The 23,111-nt window shown below is 42.4% G+C and overlaps 1 protein-coding gene and 1 long non-coding RNA gene across 5 annotated transcripts in view; both read right to left on the bottom strand.

Moving 5' to 3' along the window:
• The window catches only part of ect2 (epithelial cell transforming 2), a 194,579-nt gene that overhangs the window by 149,788 nt on the left and 21,680 nt on the right, over window positions 1-23,111 (bottom strand). For all 4 annotated transcript variants that reach the window (XR_009795813.1, XM_061825546.1, XM_061825545.1 and 1 more), the window contains exons 4-6: window positions 12,605-12,697; window positions 6,657-6,839; window positions 4,824-4,913 (exon numbers count right to left, since the gene is read on the bottom strand). Coding sequence is in view for 3 of the 4 variants with exons in the window: in XM_061825546.1 (XP_061681530.1) it covers window positions 4,824-4,913; window positions 6,657-6,839; window positions 12,605-12,697 (366 nt within the window). In the remaining variant the exon portion in view is untranslated. The remainder of the gene's footprint in view (window positions 1-4,823; window positions 4,914-6,656; window positions 6,840-12,604; window positions 12,698-23,111) is intronic.
• Window positions 16,913-18,970, bottom strand: LOC133503689 (uncharacterized). The gene is made up of 3 exons (XR_009795814.1): window positions 18,404-18,970; window positions 18,003-18,061; window positions 16,913-17,002 (listed from the first exon to the last, which is right to left on the bottom strand). It is a non-coding gene; the product is annotated as an uncharacterized LOC133503689 (long non-coding RNA).

A 23,111-nucleotide genomic window follows, 5' to 3' on the forward strand; every position in this document is an offset into this window, starting at 1 on the left:
AAATATAGTATTTTTGATAAACTTTGGACATACCCCATAGCATTCATATAGCTCACATACCAAGGCCATTAAAAATGTGTACTCACTGATTTTTTTCCACTCGATGCACAAGTGATCCTTTCATTTAACTGTCATGGATCATAAATTGATACGTAACACATATTCATCAAAACAAACAACGTTGTATCGATTATCTAATATCTATGTTATGCAGACAAGTTCATCGTGATCCAAGTTCATTCCAGTAGGCTCCATTTTTTGTCCGACCTTTTCAAACTCACGACAACACTGGCATTCCTCCATCAGCATCACGCCCTCTCTCCAGGACACCAAGTTCCGCATGTGTGTATTCTGGCTCAAACACTTGAACATTGGTATTTTTGTTTTGTTTGCTCAATAGCGGGAGTAGTAATAACACGGCGCATCAATTTGCTGTTATATTCACTTTATTGGCTCTTAGCACACAACACTTCCCAGCAATGCGTGCATGCAAAGAACACCCCCCCCCCTTCCCTGCCAGTCAATCGCGAGAGGCTGGCTGCTTGATCTTGGGGTAAAAAGAAGTCTCGCCACCCCTGCTATATATTCTCTACGTCTAAACCAACTCCTCAGAAGAGCATCAAACAGATCTCTGCGGTCCATATAATGGGATCATTGCCATGCCACCTATCCAACACGTCAAGTTCTGCCTGTGTATATTCTGGCTCAAAGCCACAGGCTTGAACATTATGCAATTTCTGTTTTGTTTGTCTGCTATTATTTTTCACAAAAATCGGCCACAAAATGGCAGATAGTGGACGTTTTCTGTTCGGTGAAACGTATTCACGAGTAATGGGGGGGTCAGAACAGGAAGTACTGCGGGTGTGGGAAACGTTGATTGGCTGTCAGTTTTCCAGCCGTGCTCATTGGAATGTCTGAGCAAGAGAGGAATTTTGATAATACTTTTCCAATTTAGAGATGTTTCTTGGTGAAATCTGTGGATATCTTTGGCATTAAAAGAAACATTGAACACTCATCTAATAACTTTAAATTAAACTAGCGTGAGTACCTGAGTAGCATCTGCACCACTTGCACAATTGACTGAGGAATACCTGCAACACTTGCACGATCAACAATGTCCTATATTATTGCATAACTAGTCACTTTAAACTGCATACATTCCTTGAAGTCTCAACGCCCTGTGCACAATGGTCTATGCACTGTACTATTGCTCTATTCAGCATTTTAACTATCCTAAATGCTAGAGTAGGGGTGCTCAATGCGTCAATCGCAATCAGTTTCAGTCGATCACAACTGCGTGCCGAAAAAAAAAAGATAGCGAATTTTTTCTGACCTTTAGCTCACTGCGCATGTGCAAACTACGACAGTACAGGAAAACACGCTGGTCAGCAAGTTCCCTTCTATTTTAAGCCCTTGCTCAAGAAATCTTATCAAACATGAGTATGGATGCTGCCGTAAAGAAGAAAACAATACATTACTTTCATAGAGAATGGGACGCGGGACTTATTTTTCACAATGTCATTTTCAAAGAGCGTTTGCCTCATCTGCCAGTGGAGTGAAATGTGTAGCGGCATTTTCGAACTGTTTATGGAAAATACGACGCAGAAGTTCCGCCGAAAAGCCGCCACTGAAGCATCGTTCCGGGTTCGCCACATCATCGCTACTCACAAGAAGTCCTTCCTAAACAGAGAGATAGTAAAAGAGGCATAGCTGACTTGTTGTTCCGATCTTTTAAAAATGAGGCAGAAGTATCTTCAATAAAATCTCTGCAGCTGTAAAGATGTACAGTTACACGGTGCTGTGAAGCCATGGCTGATGTGTGGAAGGACATCGGAGATTGTATTTCTCACTGCAGTTGGACGAATCCACAGACGTGAGTGACTGAGCCCAGGTGTGCATATTCATTCGTATGGTGTTTCATGACCATCAACGTGAACTCATATAGTTCCTAAACTGTTTATAGTTAATTATGTTGTGTTGTGTAATATTGGCCACATGGTAAAAGAGACAGCATCAATCAGGCAGCAGTTCATGACATACAGAAGCAGTCTGAAGAGAGAAACTCCATCCCCACAAGTGGCAGCGATACAGAGGTCATAGTGTCCCAGCCAAAACAACCATCCACCAAAACACACCTTACCATACGGTAGCTGGTCCCGTAGGTACTTATCGCCATGCCAATAGCGGCATCCATCTTTAGACCATGTCTGCCCATCATTGTGTCCACCAGCTTTGCCAGCAGGATATTACACTGAGCACTGGAGTCTGTCAACAGACAATGGTTGGATATGGAGTCTGTCATAGACAACAGCATCATGGCTGGCCTCACTATTGTTTTAGACTCTTCTGTCAGATGACACACCAGACATCTACCGCTAGCTGTTCCGACCTGCTTGGACCCGTTTCTTTACTTCCTTAACACACTCACCATAGCTCTAGATTGATGCCAGTAAGTATTGAAGTCATCCAGCCTGGCTATCGCTTCTCCCTGGAACCTCACTCTTCCCCCTCCATCCCTTTCATTCACGCACATATATTTCTGTTTTTTGGTTGATCTTCATTCTTCTCCTTTCCAGTGCATGCCTCCATATTTCTAATTCTTCCTCCACCTTCTCCCTACTTTCACTGCAGATCACAATGTCCTCTGCGAACATCATGGTCCAAAGGGATTCCAGTCTAACCCTCATCTGTCAGCCTATGCATTACCACAGCAAACAGGAAGGGGCTCAGAGCATATCCCTGACGCAATCCCATCTCGACCTTAAATTCTTGTCACACCTACAGCACACCTCACCCATTGTTGTACTGGGTTCATACATGTCCTGCACTATTTAATATATTTCTCCACTGTTGGATTATTTGGATATAAAGTTATCATATTTACTCTCATTTGTTTTCAATGCTCTTTTGATTAAACAATGTGATGCCATCAAGAAGCACATTGGATGCCATGGAAACTTTTGCTATGATGTGCTCAAAGTGTATGGAATGTCCTCAGTGCATCTTTTTGCTAATATTATAAAGTTTTTATGCAGAATTATAATCTGAATTCCGTTATGATGGAAACATTTTTATTTTTAGATTATCGGCAAAAAAATTAGCGCATGTTGCTGGATTCGCCAAAAAAAGACGAAAACTAAGTGGAACAACCAAGTAGGAATGTGATGTCATAGCCGATGTCAACAATGGCGACCATTGGAATACATTGTGAGAACGCCAATGAATTTTCTGATATTTCGAGCAATGAACACTATTTTTAAGGGTCCCACGAACACGGTGAAGAATACGAGCTTTATAAAGACATTGATGTTTACCAATTTGAAGCAGTTAGAAAGCACACGTGTTCGAATGCAGACGAAATGGCTGACCATAAAGAACAAGCAGTCAGACGAATGGAGCAGGATATGCCTTGTGTTGGAAACACAAAGACTGGTTAGCATTTGTGAAGTTCTTGTTTGGTTTTGTTAGTCATAGACTGATACAGTATATAGCACACTAATAAACAAAACATTTCCTTTTCTATCCTTAATCACCCTTATCTGCTCCACATCCTTACCATCTCTATCCATCTGTCTGACCAACCTGTAAAGATCCTTTTCTCCTTTATTTCATATGTGTATTGTTTAACCTTCGCCACCTCGACCTTTTCCCTACGTCACATCTCAATGTATTCCTTTCGCCTCTCTTAAGTCAACTCAGTGTCGTCCTACTTCTTCGCTAACCTCTTTCCTTGTATGGCTTCCTGTATTTTGGAGTACCACTACAAGGTCTACTCCTCCTCTTTTAAACCAGAAGACACGCAAAGTACTCTACTGCTTGTCTCTCTGATCACCATAGCTGTGTAATAGTCAAGTCTGCCGGGAGATGGCTCAGTGCATCGAGAGACGTTCTCCCCTCTTTCCGAAAGGCCGCACAATATTCTTCCTTTCTCATTCTAATTCGCCCACTGAAACTGTAAGGTTTACAGCACTGTTAGACCTTGGCCTCAAATCTCGCATGGTGGAGAAACAACCCAAATTGTTGACTGGCCAATATCATGGTTGCAGTGTCCTCTGGTGGGTTATAGTAAGGACCAGGTGTCCTGGTCAGGAAGCAGCATGTAGAGAAACTGTTGCTGTGGACAATCCTGTCCTAGTCCACAGCAAGCGCATGGTAGTATTTGCTATAGGAGAGGGGGAAGCTGTATGGCACAGGCACTGGAACGTATCTGAGTGAAAAGGAATGCGGAATCAGCCGAGCCAGCATCCTTTCCATCAGTTCAGACACTTTCATACTGAGCAGACCATTGGAGGACAGCAAGAAGTTTGCCCAATCTATCTAGGACAGTTTGAGGAGTTCCAAAGGAATGCTTGTGAACATCATATTCCCCAATAGCTGGTGGACCCTCCAACTTAATTTGGCTGCTGTCGACCCATGTCTTGTGCTGCCAAAAATCAGGCAAGTTCACCATTGTGATTTCAATGACATTGACATTAGCTGCTTCATTAGCCCCACTCTGTGCTGCCAGTGCGTGTTTTTTTTTTTTTTTTGTCGTCACCATTCTCAAATTTTTAATCACTTTTGGGTCCCAATTGTCGAATTGCGACAAATGAGACGAGGCGACGGAAGAAGGTTGGTCTCTTTTTACTCTCCAAATCAAACTGAGGGTAAAACAAAAACATACAGCCCACCTATTTCAATCTTGACCCTCAACCCTCTCATAAAGTTACAGCTAACTGGTGAATGACTCCATTCCGGGACACCACACAATGATAAAAAGACAATTTGTCTCACATATGGTAAACTATTAACAGTACTATTTAAAAACAAAGGAATAAACTCACCAATTCTTCTTTATTCCTAAAGCCAGTAAAACATAATGACAGATTCATCATCGTGGTGGAGTACAGGGGGCGACAAGAAAATGGTATTGGCTGTAACAAAGAAAAAAAAGATACTGCTGTTAAAATAATGAGCACAAATTTGATATAAGAACACTTTAAAATAACATTTTTGCAACTACCAGAGGTTCAAACTGAGAATATGTTCTTGAGCACTGATAAATGCTGACGCTGAAGAGTTTCCAAAGGAACTTCTAAAATGAGAAATATTATATTTTACTGTTTGACATCTAATCATCTCCTCCTTGTTCCGTTCACAAACCTGTCTCCATGAATGCAATGTTTTGGTCATGCATTAAAAGCCTCACCTATGAACCTTTTTATTTCCCCAAATACAGTGGACCTACACTGTTCACAGGTTTAGTGACAGGGTCTGACAGGGAATAGTGAATATCTGTAAGTAATTGACAGCCATTACAATTGGCATTAGGAAACAACAAACCAAAAACAACAAACCACCAATAAACGCTTTCTAAGAAAAAATATTTTTGATAAATATGCATTACATTTATTTAGTGCACTCAGAGACCCATTACACTTTCATGTATCATGCATTTACTCCTCAATCACATCCTGGTAAACTTCTTCTGGAGCCACAGCTGCTCTAGGGTATCCTGATGGAAGAGAGGCTGCCATTGTGTGCCTACAGCCCCTCTGACAACCAATAATCATCCAACCACATTAACTCATAGGCAACGTGGCTGAAGTGTCTTGTCTAGGGACACAACAATATATGCTCAGGTGGAGATACAATACTGCGACCCACCACGGTGCAGAAATATCGGTACAAAGAACCCATGCATATTTGATTTTTAAAAAAAAGAAAAAAAAAGGATAGCAACAAAAGAAATTTAGATGATCAAGCAACTCACCGGTAAGTGATGCTCTTTTTCTTTGAATAGCAACAGAAAATAAGCATCTACTTTCAAATTTTACCACAACTGGTAAAAATGTTCTTTGGGGGAGACTTGGTGCCCAAAGCCACCATGCCGCTAACACCTGCTACAGTGTATCAGCCGCTACAGAGGGTCAGTAAAATACCTAACCCGAAGAAACCTGCAATTTCGTGTCTAAACTACGACAGGCCTGTCATCTTGACCTTTGAGCCCCTTCTATTGGACGACCTAAAGAACATCAGAGGTCCCCTGCTGGACCTACTATCGCTTGCCTGCCAAGCAAACAGTTTTTTTATGAATACATTTTTAATCTTTTTAAATTGAGAATAATTTACTGTACTGCCCATTTTATGCCACGAAAAAAATACAAAGCAATGAGCTACTGTACATAAATAAGGATGCACATACACTAAAAAAAAATAAAGTCTGAAGGACGACGTCCCTTCACATCATTCGTCTGTTCTGTCAAGATTCCACTGGATACAGATAACCGTAACTGCCTGAAAATTAAAATACTGTACTATCAATAACACAAAAATGCATTTATTGCATCACGGGAAGACAACATACGGTTCTTAACATGGAAAGTATGATATGGCCGCACACCCAAATATTACTCACACAGCAGACTTCTTCATAGATCCCATGAACTATTGACCAGCCGCTGCACTTCTGCATTAAAATTTGGTTTTGCAAGCATGAGATTAATTATTTTGATTCATTGAGTCCATTTTATTCTGCATCACCCTGAATCTAAATTATTATTTCACTTTAACTTTTTTTTTTTACTGGTAAAAAGCTTAATTTGCACAATTCATGACACAGCAAGACAGGGATGACGAAAAAATATGTATTTCAAATGTACTTAATGTCATTTTACCTCCTCCTTTAAAACACATCGCAGCACAACAGGAGGACCAATAATCCTGTGATCGCGTTTGTAGAGGTCACGATAATCTGGAGATTTAAAGTCAGTGAGAACAAACACTGTCTCAAATTCAGTGTTCTCTTCTTCACTAAACTCCTGGATGTTGTCCGTTATAGTGAATGGAAGAGTGATTTCCTAAGGATGAAGAAAAGAAGAAAAAAAAAAAAAAAAAAAAAAAAAATCACAATATTAAATCACGCACTGTACAAATTTCCATAAAAAAACAAGACCAGACAATTCTCTTTACTTTGGTTCCTTAAAGGTCTCAAGTGTTTAACCGCCATTTAGCGAGATCATTTTTACAAAATATATACATCATCCATTTTCTGAGCCGCTTATCCTCACGAGGGTAACCAGAGTGCTGGAGCCTATCCCTGCTGTGTGCTCTAAGACAGCTGATCCTGATCTGGTTGACAGCCAATTGCAGGGACCATGGAGACAACTGTCGCACTCAAAAATCACACCTTGGGACAATTTTGTTTCCAATTAATGCATCAGACACACTTGAAAAATGTACGGGTGTGGTCAGTCATGCTCGCAGATAAAGTTGCGGGTGCGATTAGGGATGGAACCTCAAGACCTTAAAATAACTTAATATAACAAAACTGTAAATTAAAAATAAAATAAATGCATAACTAAAATATAAAACTAAATTTTAAACTCAAATGATCATTTCCAATTTCAACTGACATTAGTAGAACATGATATAAAATGGTATTTGAAATTTTTCATCAATAAAAATTCTTGATCTGAAGAAAAGTTAAATGCACTGGCCTGTCAAGGAATAAACATGAACGGTCTATACCCGCAAGGTAATGAAGATGCTGAAAGTTTAGTTGAACATTATCGGCATTAGTGGCAACAAGCTAGCGATACATTTGAAAAAACATTTCTTTCAGCAATCGTGATGTATTGTTCTGAGGAGGAGGGCCAGGTATCGCGGGACTGCTGTAAATAGGAGGCTGGTTTGCTAGAAAGCGCCTTTATGTACGTGCGCATTGTACGTACGTACGTATTGGCCACACCTGAGTCAAGTGGTCAATCTAACGTCTTTTTTTGGGGATGTTTGGGGGCACGCTGTCACACTACCTTGCGATCGACGCAATGAGCACTCCTGGTGTAACTGAATTTCCTTTAACATGGCTCATTATGTTGATGACTTTCGACGTAAATGCGCTCGCAGTACGTGAAGCAGCTCTGAACATGCGCTTTCGGGCCGAACGTCCGTACATACTCAGTACGGTTAACTTGCATTTCCTGTTTCCGGATGAATACTGATTATTTTGGAGGGGTGCGGAAGGATGAGAATGGGGGAGTGGGGGGAAGAAACGATGGAATGGGGGCCTACAAGGTGGCGGTTGCCTGCGCACGCATGCTCACTGCTGCTTTTGGGCCTTCAGTCCCTCCCTCTTGGCCCCTTTGTACTTGTCCGTGCTGTTCTGCTGCTGCAGGTGCTTCAGTTTGGAGGCCGGGGCAGGCGGCACCTTGCACAGGGCGCCGTTCCCTCTCTCCAAATGTGCAGAACTTTTCTCCTGCTCTGCGTCTGCCTTGTCTCCGGACAGCGTGGGAGGCGTGGAAGCGGGACGAGGGTTTTCCGACACGGTCCTCCTCAGTTTGGCGTGAGGCTTCTGGCCCTCTCCCTCCTCGGAGTCAGACTTCTTGACACTCTTCGCGGGGACGAGTTGCTCGCTGCTACGTGTGATCAGGCCCGGGGAAGATGGGAAACTGCGTCTGGGCGGCGGCGGAGGGGGAGACTTGGAGGGTTTTTCTATACCCGAGCACCGGACCGTCAATAACAAGCCGCTGCTGAAGAAGGAAGGAGGGTCCAGGCTGGGTGACATATTTTAAAATTCTGATTCCAGCAAGAGACACACACAGAAAAGTCTCTGACTGAATGGTAATGATACAGTAATGTCATACAGTAAATGATTTCCAATTTATATTATAAATTTATAATATTGTCTATATTATAGATGTTATAATTAAAGAATATCCAATTCTGTCTCAAATATGCCAAGTGAAAACACCGTTTACATATTTAAAAAATTCTGCTACCTACATAAACATACTAGCAACCATACTTTGCGGTTTTTCAGATCACGGGTGTTTCTGGTCACCATTAAATGCGAAAAATTAGTACATGTATATACATGGTGTCTCAAAAAAAATTGTGCACACTTTAAATAATATTTGTAAATTCTTTGACATGTTAAAAACTTTATTCAGATGAGGAAAAAAAAAACATTTTTATATTAACAGTGCCTTGTGAAAGCATTCTGCCCCCTTGAACTTTCCAACCTTTCGCCACATTTCAGGCTCCAAACAAAGATCAAAATTTTCTATTTTTTTGTCAAGAATCAACAAGTGGGACACAATCCCCTCCTCGAGCCATTGCCTTATCGTGGTGGAGGGGTTTGTGTGTTCAGATGATCCAAGGAACCAAGTTGTCTGGGGCTTCATGCCCCTGGTAGGGTCAACCATGGAAAACAGGTCCTAGGTGAAAGACCAGACAAAGTACGACTCCAAAACCCCGATGATGCATACAAAAATTGGATCTTGGTTTCTCTTGCCCGGATGCAGGTCACCAGCATCCCCCCTCTGGAGCCAGGCCTGGAAGTGGGGCTCGAAGGCAACCGCATGGTGGCCAGGCCTGCACGCATGGGGCTCAGCTGGGCACAGCCAGAAAGGGTAAACATGGGTGCCCCTTCCCACGGGCTCACCACCTGTGAGAGGGGCCACGGAGGTCAGGTGCGAAGTGAGTTGGGCAGTGGCCAAAGGTGTGGACCTTGGCGATCCGATCCCCGGCTACAGAAACTAGGTCTAGGGACATGGAATGTCACCTCTTTGGCAGGGAAGGAGCCAGAGTTGGTGTGTGAGGTCGAGAAGTTCCGAATAGATATAGTCGGAGTCGCTTCTACACACCGCTTGGGCTCAGGCACCACTCCTCTTGAGACGGTTGGACTCTGTTACACTCTGGAGTTCCGCACGGGGAGAGACGCCAACCAGGTGTGGGTATACGTATTGCCCCCCCCCGGCTCAGGGCCTGTACATTGGGGTTTACCCCGGTGGATGAGAGGGTAGCCTCCCTCCGCCAGCAAGTATGGGGACGGGTTTTGACTGTTGTTTGTGCTTATGCACCAAACAGCAGTTCAGAGTACCCACCCTGTTTGGAGTCCTTAGAGGGAGTACTGGAGAGCGCCCCCTCTGGCGACTCCATCATTCTGCTGGGGGACTTCGATGCCCACGTGGGCAATGACGGTAAGACCTGGAAATTGTGATTGGGAAGAACAGCCCCTCCGATCAGAACTTGAGTGGTGTTCTGTTACTGGACTTCTGTGCGCATCGTGGATTTTCCATAACGAACATCAAGTTCCACTGACTGAGAATAAGACATCGACCTGGCACCAGGAAACCTAGGTCGCAGTTCAATGATCGACTTTGTGTTCATGTCGTTGTCATGTCTTGGACACTCGGGTGAAGAGAGGGGTGGAGCTGTCAACTGATCACCACCTGGTGGGGAGTTGGCTCCGATCGTGGGGGAAGATGCCAGTCCGACGTGGTAGGCCCAGTTGTAATGTGAGGGTCTGCTGGGAATGGCTGGCAGATTCCCCTGTCAGAAGGAATTTCAACTCCCATCTCCAAAAGAACTTTGCGCACATCCCAGAGGAGGCGGGATACATTGAGTACGAGTGGAAAATGTTCCGTGGCTCCATTGCTGAGGCGGCTGACTGGAGCTGTGGCCGTAAGGTGATAGGTGCCTGCCGTGACGGCAACCCACGAACATACTGGTGGACACCAACAGTGAGGGAAACTGTCAGGCTAAAGGACTCCGATCAGCCATTTCTGGCCTGTGGGACTCCCGAGGCAGCGGATAGGTATCGCTTCAGTGATCGCTGGGGTAAAAACCCGGGGGTGGGACAAGTTTGGTGAGGCCAAGAACGACTTCAGGACGGCTTCGAGGACATTCGGGCCCACCATCCGGAAGGAAGGGGAGGGAAGCATTGCACCATCAACATTGTGCAGAGTGGGGACAGGGCGCTGCTGACCTCAACTCGGGATTTGTGAGTCGATGGGGAGAATACTTCGAAGACCTCCTTCATTCCACCATCATGCCTTCCCAAGAGGAAGCAGAGTCTGGGTGCTCTGAGGCGGGGTCTTCGATCTCTCGGGTTGAGGTCACCGAGGTATTTAAAAAGCTCCTTGGTGGGATGGCCCCGGGTGGATGAAATTCGCCCGAAGTTCCTAAAGGCTCTAGATGTTGTGGGGCTGTCCTGGTTGACACGCCTCTGCAACATCGTATGGACATCGGGGACAGTGCATCTGGACTGTCAGGCTGGGGTGGTGGTAGCCCTTTTCAAGAAGGGTGACCGGAGGGTGTGTTCTAACTATAGAGAGATCACACTCCTCAGCCTACCTGGTAAGGTCTACTTAGGAATACTGAAGAGGAGGGTCCGTCGTGAAGTCGAATCTCGGATTCAGGAGGAGCAATGTGGTTTTCGTCCAAGCCGTGGAACAGTGGACCAGCTCCACAGCCTTGGGAAGATGTTCGAGGGTGCATGGAAGTTGGCCCAACTTGTTTACATGTGTTTTGTGGACTTCGAGAAGGCATTCGACCGTGTCCCTCGGGGAGTCCTGTAAGGGGTTATTCGGGAATGTGGGGAACCGAACCCCCTGATACGAGCTGTTCGGCCCATTTATGATCGCTGTCGGAGTACTGGTCCAATCAGGATTAGTAATAAATACTTAGAAGACGGCTCGATTTGTCACTTACTTTAAACTGCACCCTTTGCACAATTGTCAATGGTCTGTAATGTTGAACTGCAAACGGGTAAGTGGGCACTATATAAGTTTCACATATTGTGGGGGTCTTTTTCTTTCGGCTTGTCCCGTTTCCATCCAACCCTATCTCGTGCATCCTCCTCTCTAACACCCACTGTCCTCATACCCGCCTTCACAACATCCATCAAACTTTTCTTTGGTCTTCCTCTTGCTCTTTTGCCTGGCAGCTCCATCCTCAGCACCATTCTACCAACATACTCTCTCACCTCTGAACATGTCCAAACCATCGAAGTCTGCTGTCTCTCACCTTGTCTCCAAAACATCCAACTTTGGCTGTCCTTCTAATGAGCTCATTCCTAATCCTATCCAACCTGTTTACACCAATCGAGAACCTAAGCATCTTCATTTCTGCTATCTCAAGATCTGCTTCCTGTTGTTTATTCAGGGCCACTGTTTTATAAATTTTGCTCTTCATCCTGGCGGATACTCTTCTGTCACATTGAACACCAGACACCTTCCGCCAACTGTTCCACCCCGCTTGGACCCGTTTCTTCACTTCCTGACCACACTCTCCATTGCTCTGTATTGTCGACTCCAAGTATTTGAAGTCGTCCACCTTCGCTATCTCTTCTCCCTGGAAGTTCACTCTTCCTCCTCCGGCCCTCTCATTCACACACAGAAAGTCTGTTTTACTTCGGCTAATCTTCATTCCTCTCCTTTCCAATGCGTTCCTCCCCCTGCTCCCTGCTTTCACTGCAGATCACAATATCATCTGCAAACATCATCGTCCAAGGGGATTGCAGTCTTACCTCGTCTGTCAGCCTATCCATTACTACCGCAAACAGGAAGCACAAACTGCACTAAATGCGACAGTCTTTATCTTTTCACAACTGTGACTCTCATAAGAAATAGTACCCTTTTATATGAATGTCTTCTCTTCAATCTTGATTTTGTTGTTCTTCTCTGTATGCAACATGAATGTCATACCAGGGCGGCACCGACTGCCAGACACAAATTCCTTGTGCATTGTTACATACTTGGCTATGAAAGCTGATTCTGAGACATCAATAAAGAGCTAAAAGAACATTCAGAAAACTATATCTCATACATCTACAATGTACCATATTGACAATGGACTTGATAATTATTTTCTCTTCTGGACAGGATTGGGCTCCTCCAATCTTCACCACAGGTACCTCCATTACTCGTACAGCCTGTTAAAAACAAACAAAAAGAAAAAAACAAGGAACTGGATGTCAAAAATTGGTCATGTAAGATTAAGGCAAAGCAAATGTATTTGTATAGCGCATTTAATTCACGAGGTAACTCAACATGCTTTACATGATTAAAACTATTTGGAAACAATGATAAAATATTTAATAAGGGATAAAAACAAAAATTCCTCCAAAATCCATATATTTTTTATAAAGTACAATGAAAACCACTTACAATGGAATAAATACGATTATAAAGTGGAATTACTCTGAAAATGATGGGAAAAAAAATTTCAACTATAGTTTTCAACCTGAAACCACTCCACCCTACCCCCAGACCTGAGTCAGTCGATCTCAGAGCTCTACTGGGTTTGCATTCTGTAAGGATATCTTTCATGTATTCAGGACTTAAATCATTTTATGATTCATAAACCAGAAGCAGAACTTTAAAATGTATTCTGAAACTGACTGGAAGCCAGTGCAAGGACTTGAGGATTTGAGTTATACGCTCTGACCGCTTTGTTCTGGTCAGAAACTGAGCTGCAGCATTTTCAATGAGCTGTAAATACTAACCGGGAAGTGTTGTGTGCTTACATGTATATATCCATCCATCCATCCATCCATTTTCTTAGCTGCACAATAGTCGCAGGAATGCTGGAGCCTATCCCAGCTGTCAACGGGCAGGAGGCAAGTTTACACACACGCAGACACGGGAGAACATGCAAACTCCACACATGGAAGTCCGGGATTGAATAGCTGCGCCACCCTCATAACGTATGTTGTTGCTTATACAGTATTACTACGAGATGCTATAACTCAGCAGCTAATAACCAGTAATGATTAGATGCGTGCAAAATTCCCCTGCTGGGAAACGAGCCTCAACTGTGACAGCCACAGCTGTATCCTGTCAGGTTAACCTCATTGGAGGTTAAACAAGGAGAAATTAGGGTACGTTTTCTCACTTTTGGTGGAGAACAAGTCAGCACCTTGGCTTAGCTAGAACGAATGGTCTGTAATGCTTAGCACCAGAGGCAGGTGCGGAGTAGAGGATTTTTCTTCCGTGTTTGGCTCTGAAAGCTGGCACATATCCAGATTTTGCTTGGATTTCAAATATGTTCTTTAGTTTTAATTTTTATTTTCAATTAATGTCCAAAATATATGTAATTATAATATTACTTCACATTGGTGGGTTTATTGTACATATGAATTTTGGGGAGAGTCTTCCTTTCAAGTCTGCGAACTTTGACCAAGTTTCCCGTACCTGAAAAATACCTCCTTTCATGTGGCTGACCTCTAACGTCACAGCGAGGAGACTTTTTGTAGTGGAAATAGAACTAGCCTGGCGTCTCGCTTGTTTACATTGAAGAAAACCCCATTCATTTCGAGAATTCCTCTGTGATTGTAAGCTAAAACCAATCCATAAAAATGGTGAACACGTGTGTGGTTTAGTTTTTGTAGCTATACGAGTTATTCTGGTCACAGTTTACATTGTTTTCCAGACCCAGGCTTCAGAAGAAAGTGGGTAAGGTATGTAAAAATGTAGAAGGCTAATTTTTCCAAATCCGGTCACCACTCTGTCATATGCAGTGAACATTTAACCTTGTACTCTTTTTTTTCCTGAAAACCTTTAACACTGTTTACATTGTTGAATGATAGAAGCACATTACGTTCTTAGTGAAAATTATTTTGTTACCGCAAATCATTTGACCATTCTCAACTAGAGAAACAGGATAATAATTATAATGAACAATTTGGAAAAACACTGAAAATGTCCGCCTTCGGACGGGGGGAAATGGGATTGTTTATAAAACACACTGTTAAATGGTGACCACTGGTTCTTCTAACAGTGTAATTCAATACAAGACAATCATAATATTTAGAAAATTTAAAATATGAGTCCAAACAACCAAAATAATTTTGCCAAACTTCAGACAAAAATGTAGACTGAGACAAATTTATATCATATAGGCTACGAGTGAGAGAGAGCGAGAGAGAGAGAGAGCGAGAGAGAGCGAGAGCGAGAGAGAGAGCGAGAGAGCGAGAGAGAAATATAAAAGTGAGCAATAAAATCTGTGTGATCAACAGGGCCAGGGCGAGACATAGGCCTAATCGTATTAACAGTTGTCAATTATATAATATTTGAGAAAATTACGTCCAACTTACCTTTGTGTTTCCTGGTTTGGATATGCTGCTGGATATTTTTTTGCTCCAATTGGAATACAGAGTGCACAGCACTTTGCCGAGAACGTACACGTTTTGTATGTGTTCAGTTGGACATGATATTGTTTTCGTTCCTATCCACATGGTTACACTTTTTTCAAGCCATGGCCATCTGAAACAGATTTTCACTGTGTGGTTTTCTGAATTTCCCTGGTACAATCGTCATCTTTTCGCACCAAGAATTTCACCATACTGGAAAACATGCAGACCACTCAATAACATATGTGTACTTGTCTATAAGTTATAACTACGCCGTATTAAACAGAATGTATCTCAATGAAATGTTAACATCAATGAAAATGGACGAAATACCGCCAAAATGCTGCCGAAAATCGGAATGTTGTAGATATAAACACCAAATTTAATGCAAACAGATAGCAATGCCGTTTTCCGCTATCACACCTGTGACTAATTTCACAACGAGCATTGCCAATAGATGGTGGTGGCCTCGCTGATTTGGCATCAGCAGATAGTACTGTACACTCTGTAATGATTTCAACCAGAGGTTTTGTGAAATTATTCTTATTGAAAGACCAACATATACCTCTGTGCTCTTAGCTCTCTGAAGTAACATATTTATATAAAAGTTAAGCATAAAGTTCAATAAAAATGTTTGTGTATAGTTCTGTGGTGTATGCCCCCCGTCAAATTTTTTAAAAAAATGGATGGCTATGGTGCATTCTGGCGATATCTGTGAACAAAAGTCTGACAAAAATTGAAAGTGAAATTTCTAAGTCCTGACCAAAAAAAAAAAAAATTGGGCAGAAGTTAGGGCCAAGGCCTGGATTTTTTGCCCCCCATCCCCCTATCACTGGATAGCACAAAATCACATTTGTCATTAAAATGTGCTTAAAATATGCCATATCTTAAGACTAATGAATTTAGTGAACTATTCGGTAAAAAGACATGTAAAATTGTCCTTTTCCCCACATTATACATATTATAGTATAGATAATACACGAAAATATATCCTAGAATGTCTACACCGTACAGCAAAATATGTTGGAGTTTCTGTAGTACTTACTATTAACATTTAAGTCTCAAACTGCTTACGTCGCATTGTACTGATACACTCTACCACATTGCTCACTATCTTAGATATTGATCTAGTAATACTAATAGTACAATCAGTTGGCTTTAATATTTTGATACACACACACACACACACACACACACACACACACACACACACACACACACACACACACACGTTTTTGCTACTTTGTGTGGACTATAACTGAGTTCATTGTGAGGACCACCACTTCCACTATAGCTGGAATGATGCAACTCACATAGCCATCACTAGAGGGGTTTAGAGAGCCAGAATATCACTTTAGATTGCAAAACACTCCAACTAAAAACCCAACTAAAAGCCAATCTTATTTTTATGTAGTTGTGTGGACTTGGCCCCTTGTTGCTAGGCAGATTTGATGACACACACGTTTGATTTTAAAATTTCTCTCTCAAAATTATTCAAACAAAAGATACTGTATTGCTCATATTTTGGAGACTTATTTCAGCAACATATAGTGCAGCTAAATTAAATACCATGTGTTTTTTTTTAATTCACCATTGTAAGTTTTCCCCTATTTTAAAATGAAAGTGAGATGTAAGACTTGATAGCAGAATACCTTTTTTAATACAACTGTAGTATTTAGTATCCATTGCTGTTTAAAAAAAAAAATATATATATATATATATATAATATATATATATACATGTCTACTTTCCCCTTTTTTGTGACATAATTGAATTGTGAATTTGATTTTGAATATCCCTCCAATCATGATTGGAGAGAATTGGTTATGCATCTACTGTGCCGTGAAAAACTATTTGCCCCCTCAAGATTTCATTTTTTTGTGTTTTTTTTGGGGGGGGGAATAAATCTCAAACACAAAGGTTTAAAATCATGAAACCGATTTTAATATAACTCAGAGACAACCCAAAGAAATACAAAATGCATTTGTCAAATGACATCTTTATTATAACTCTATGCTCCGAGTTGTCACAATACTGCTCCATTTGCTTCATAACTACAAGGCTTTTAATGACATTTCTTTCTGGGAAAAAATATGTGATCCGGACCTGAAACAGAAATCAGAAATGAAGAAATGTACTGGCATCCACACTGAAAATTGTTTTGTTATATAAACAGTAAAAGTATGACAATTCTGCTGTGCTATATACATAGCAAAAACAATCTTATAAAGTGAATTTATCCTAATTCTAGTGAAAATATTTTACTCCACTTACTATTAATCATTTTGCCATTTTACACCTAAGTTTTCTGAAAAGAAAGATCTTAGTCTCTCTTCTGTTTTATGTATAGAAGTTAAACCTTTCTTAAAATAAGTACAGTAACTATTTTTCCAACAAGAAATAATGAGAAACAATTCTTGTCTTTTCAGTGACTTCAACTCATGGTTTTTGACAAATTATTTTCAGGGAGGTTCTAAAGAGACATGGTAACAGAATTATAGACACACTACTGCGATATCCTCTTGACAGTAGTACAGAACTGCCAACCTCAAAGTTAAATACAAATCACAAAATCACTAGAAAAAAACATCTAAATGTCCAGATTTTTTAAATCATGGCAAGCTGTATTAGAACAAAAATAAGTCTGAATACTCTTCAATTGCACAAAACTATTACAGTAAACCCTCTCTACTTTGCGCATCACCTATAGCGGATTCAGTGCATTGCGAATATCTGAGCCCCCCCCACCCCCCCTCCCAAAAAAAAGAAAAAAAATAGCCGGATCGCTGCGTACCAATGCGCCATGACATGGACCAATGAAGCTAAAAATAAATAAATGAAACAACTTGCATACATTAGTTCAGTACTGCAGCGGGAAGCCGTCTTGATAGGGTATAATGCGGGATCCCCATTGAAACAACAAGGACCTATGAATCAAATAAATAAACCCATTTACCCCTACTTGGCGGTTTTTTTACTTTTCACGGGTGGTTCTCTAACCACGAAAAACGAGGGATTACATGGCAATCAACCTGATGTTTTCAAGTTTTTATTTTTTTAATAGAACATTATGGGTTCATATATAATGTAAAAATTTCAATGTTACCTTTATTATGTCCCAGTTGAAATGTACCTGCTACTCTGGTCTCGTCTTCTTTTTTTCATCTGTAGAGTAGAGTAATATCAAAAGGACAAATTTCAAACTGCTGATAATAAGGCAAAGATATCATTCTCAAAATCTCTTTTTACGTTGATCGACACACCAACTTCTCTATTTTCTGACACTGATTTATTTTTTGTGATATATCTAAGGACACGTTTATTAACAATTGAAAGATTGTTAAAAAAAACTTAAACTCGCACATTTAGCGTGTTTTACGTCCTCAGAATGAAAGTGGGTAAAAAAATAGAAAGGTTTGGTGACGTTAGCAAGTTTCATTCTGCCTAAAAATCCCACGGACAATTAAGAACTAACCCTAGTATGATGAAATATCAAATATGTCTTACCTCGATTAGATGTAAGTTGTTTTCATTCGTTTTTCTTCCAGATCGCCACATAAATAGCTTTTCACAAGCCTCGTCGGTTCTGCAGCAAGCTTGATTGTGTTTTAGACGATGCATTCACTTCCACCAAGGAAATTCAGAGCACCACAAACCTCATGTTGAAGGGAAATTTCGATAATTCGACGGTTGAGGTTCAAAAATATTACCTCAGGCAAAACAAACATAATTGACACCAACATCACCAACTTGAACAATCGTTCATTTTAGTATAAATAAACATGGTGACTTACATGTCAATCCATGTAGTTCTGTAACTTCCGTACTAATTAAAAGCAACGTCTCATGCAGGTGCATTCCCCTCCCCCACAAGTGTCTACCAACTTCCAAAAGCAGTCACACCAACTCTCCCCTCCCCCACTTTGGTTTGATGACTGCACAGAAACTGACCAACAGGTTCCATGTAACAGAAATATAGTTTGAGCAATGTACTGAACCTCACAGTTTAGTGTCACCCTCATGTGATAAAAAAATAAATAAAAATAACTCTTTAAGTAGTCATATGAATTCCCGAGAATTTTAGTTCAACATTTGAAATCACTCTGCATCATTTAATTAAAAGCAGGATTGTTAACTGTATGGCATACATCCACTGTGGTATGACTGATTGTCGTGCTTAGTACCTTTTTTTTTTAATAATTTTTTTTTATTTCCAACATTCTACAGTCTTCGAGTCTGAGCTGAAAAAGGGAAAATATTGTTTGGTCAATCTGCTGCTTCCACCTCATCATAAATTATTGCCCCCACTCCCCACCCCCACCGCACAGTATTACTTTGTATTCCATACCATTTAAATAAATAAAACCTTATTGCTTTGCATCAATGTTAAGCTTAAAATACATTAAAGTGAACACTGTTTATGTATATAAAGTATATCACAGATCTCAAGCTGATCTATTCTACCTACAAAGGTAAAACTAAGATATTTAGCTTGCTACTAAGTGGTTTTATTTTAAGTATGAGAATTTATGCTACAGGTGGAGCAGCTGTAATGCGCTGGCCTCACAGTTCTGAGGACCGTGGTTCAGATCCTGGCGTCGCCCTGTGTGGAGTCTGCATGTTCTCTCCGTGCCTGCGTGGCTTTTCTCTGGGCATTACAGTTTCCTCACACATCCCAAAAACATGCATTATAGTAATTGGACAGGTGTGATTATGAGTGCGATATTTGCGTGGCTCAATGTTTCCTGCGATTGGTTGGAAACCAATTCAGCGTGTACCCTGCCTCCTGCCCAATGGCAGCTGGGATAGGCTCCAGCACTCCCGTGACCCTTGTGAGGATAAGTGGTGAGGAAAATGGATGGATGGATGGCTATTGCTACATAGCATTGGCGGTTCAGCCAACAGACATCCTAAGCAGCAATTATTCAATTAATCTATAATGATTTTAAATATTGACCGTGAGTAGTGTTATTTCCAATTTCAGTCTGCATCAATTAGTTTGCAATGGTCTTGAGAGAGCCATTTTCTCTTACATATGAAATGTGTCTTGACTTACACCTTGGCAAGGAGACCTTATTGTAAGCCATCATTTAAGACTGAACCAACTAATATTCATTTGCACTGACAAGGGGCTGCATTGCTGTTTGATTATCGGTGGATTTTAGGTGTTGTATTGGGTTTACATGCTTTTTTGCACCTCCTTCTTTATGTGTTTAATACCTTTTGCCTGCATCATTTCACATTATGATACACAACTTCTTTTCTGGTCTTATTCTACTTTCTTTGTATGTATGGATTACTTGGCTTGTTCCAAACGGGTAAAAAAAAAAAAAAAGAAATCTCAGGTCAATAGCACCCTTAGTAGTATATTTTGTGAAGAAAATGGTCACTTTTAATATTTCTTTCAGATGTCTTTCTTTCTCTAAACCCTCGTTTATCTACCTTTTCTTAAAAGACATCAAGGGACGGCCGATGAATGTACTGCTTGATCGATGGCTCGATATCTCGGACGGTTTTGCGCAACGCTCTTCGGCACGAGTCTTGCCTTGTCATCTCGTGATTAGGATGTCCGGCGAGGTAGCACTGAAGCGCGTATTCTTTCTTGAGCATCACATTGTGCTCGCATACCGGAAGGAGTTTCAGCTATGTTTCGGGTTTTGACTCGGCGTGGAGGTGATAGATGGAAGCCATTTTGTGGCAGCCTGTGGTGGCACGAAGGGCAGTGTTATGAGCTGCTTGGAGGGAGTCCCAGGGAGTTGGCTTCAGGTTGGGAGTCCACACAGGCGCTGCGTAGTCCAGGATCCATCTTCCGATGGCCTTACGCATCGTCAGGATGGTCTCCTTAGTCTGGCCCCACTTGGTGCCGGCAAAGCGTATTGAGTTTGGAGCGCATGATTTTTGTGTGTTCATGTAAAAGTCAACAAAGGAACGAAGGTGACGCCAAGGATTTTTTGGATTACGGATGGTAGGAATCCGATTGCCTCCGATTTGGATGTTCAGTCTCATTGTCTGTTTGCCGTTCCAGGTGGTGAACAGCTTCTTGAATGTGGCAGTTGTCAGCGACTCGCTCAGGGCGGGGAGGATCTTGGCCAGCGGAGACAACGGACTGATTGGTCGATAGAACTTGCCGTCACTGATTGCTGGTTTGGGAAGCGGCATGACACAGCCGTGTTTTCATATGGTTGAAATGTCCAGGGTGGCCAATAAAATTTTGGAGATGTCGGTGAGGTAATGGATAGCCTTCGGTCCAAGGTGGTTCATCATCACCGGGCATATGCCATCAGGCCCCAGTGTCTTGGAGTTTTTGGACACTTGGATGGCCGCTCGGACTTGCGGCGTTGTGAAGCGAGGATGGTTTTCGCACGGCATTCCATGGAGGGAGTGCAACGTAGATCGAATGGAACGGTTGGAAGGTGGATGTTCAACGAATTGTCGATTGAAACGTTGACATGCGTCTCAGTCGTTTTTTGATTGGACCCAGTTAAATTCGATGGTAGCGTTGTCTGGCCGTTTGGTTGGATTGCTCAAGGTTCTGATGGTAGGCCGGAGCTTTTTAGGCCTCTGGAGGCTGGATTTTTCGATTTGTTCAATCCACTGATTTTGCTGGTGCTCGGACACCAGACGGTTAATCTGGCATTTGATGTTGGGAAGTCGAGCATCGGATGGGTCCGCTTGAGGGATGGTCTCATGTTCATCGGCAAGAAAGGGTGTTGAGGCAGGGTAGTTTAGGCGGACCTTTGGTCTATGGCTGGAAGGAACGTATCGTTTGGCCGCTTGATTCACCATGGTACGGAAATGTTTTTCACCCGAAAAACATTGGTAGGGGCATCTTTCAGGCTGGCTTCGATGAAAGCCATAAAATCATCCCATTTCACCTTTTTTAAAATTGAGGTAGGTACGTTTCTCCGACACGACGAATTCATCTGATCTTTCCAGCGTGATCATTATAGGGAGATGATCACAGGCTAGCGAAGTCTTGATTGACCACAAGCAGTTGGCTAAGAGGTCGGAGCTAGCGAGACTAATGTCGAGGGAGCTAACGGAGTGTGCCGTGAGTCGCGTGGCGGAGTCGTTGAGAATTCCAAACGTTGATGAGTCGATTTCATCAGGAAGGTCGTCTCCATGACGGTCACTGGGGAGGTGGGGGTCCCACGCTGGGTAGTGACCGTTCAGGTCGCCAAGGACCAGGTTGCGGCCGCCGGCGAGTAGGTGGGCGATTGGTGCGGAGAAGCCAGCCGGACAGGAAGATGCCGACGGGACGTAATAGTTGAAAATAGATACTTTGAACAAACCGGACGGCCAGACGTTGATCGATAACGGGGATGTTTGTGGGAGGTGGCTGGACGACACGATAGTTCACGCTATGATGGACGATAAACGCCGGGCCCCCTCCAGCATCCTGGTTGCGGTTGTTTCGTAGAATGGTATAGTCGCTGATCTTGTGTAGATTTGACCGCTGAGTTCGCTTGGTTTCTTGGACAGCGGCAAAGAGGATCTCGTTCCATGACATATAGTCTCTATTTCCGTGCCTCGGACGCTAGTTTGTTGCAGTTTAACTGCAGGATGTGGAAGGCGGATGGAACTTGTCGAGGCTTAGTTTGGCAGTTTGCGTCTGGTTGTGGACAAGTGGTGCAACATGGCGCTACGTCGTGGTCAGTCCAGTCCAGACTTGAGCTTAATTTCGAGCATCGAGTGAGGTGGCACCAACCGTTGCACTTGGTCTAGTGAACAGACGTCATGTTTCGATGAATCGATTTTGAGCAGACGCAGCAGAGGCAGGACAGACCTGGGATTGACCTCAATGGCAGCTCCTATTAGAAGGATGCGGAACAGCTTGGCCGGCGTGGGCCATTCTGGAGGCCAAAAAAATGGTTGCTCATTCGTACTTGAGGGTTCGAGACTTTGGGTGACTCCAGGGGTCGATAGGCGTGGTGTAGGCACATAGATCCATCACGAATGAGCACCATAAACCAATACATCAAGTCTCCTGGAGACACCCAACCTCCTAGCACTATCACTAACTTGATCGTGTGCTCAGACGTTCCGCACTCTCATGAGTTGAGCTCACCCGTGTGGTGTTATAGTTTCGAGAGAATAACTACATTACCCAGCATGCTCAGTAGCTGGATATGTACTATATAGAAGATACGGAAGTCGCCTGGTTAACGGTACATAGTTGACAACTTGTGAGTAAAGATTGAATCCTTGAAATAAG

This window comes from Syngnathoides biaculeatus, chromosome 7 (assembly GCF_019802595.1).
Source record: "Syngnathoides biaculeatus isolate LvHL_M chromosome 7, ASM1980259v1, whole genome shotgun sequence".
NCBI classification, from domain to species: Eukaryota; Metazoa; Chordata; class Actinopteri; order Syngnathiformes; family Syngnathidae; genus Syngnathoides; species Syngnathoides biaculeatus.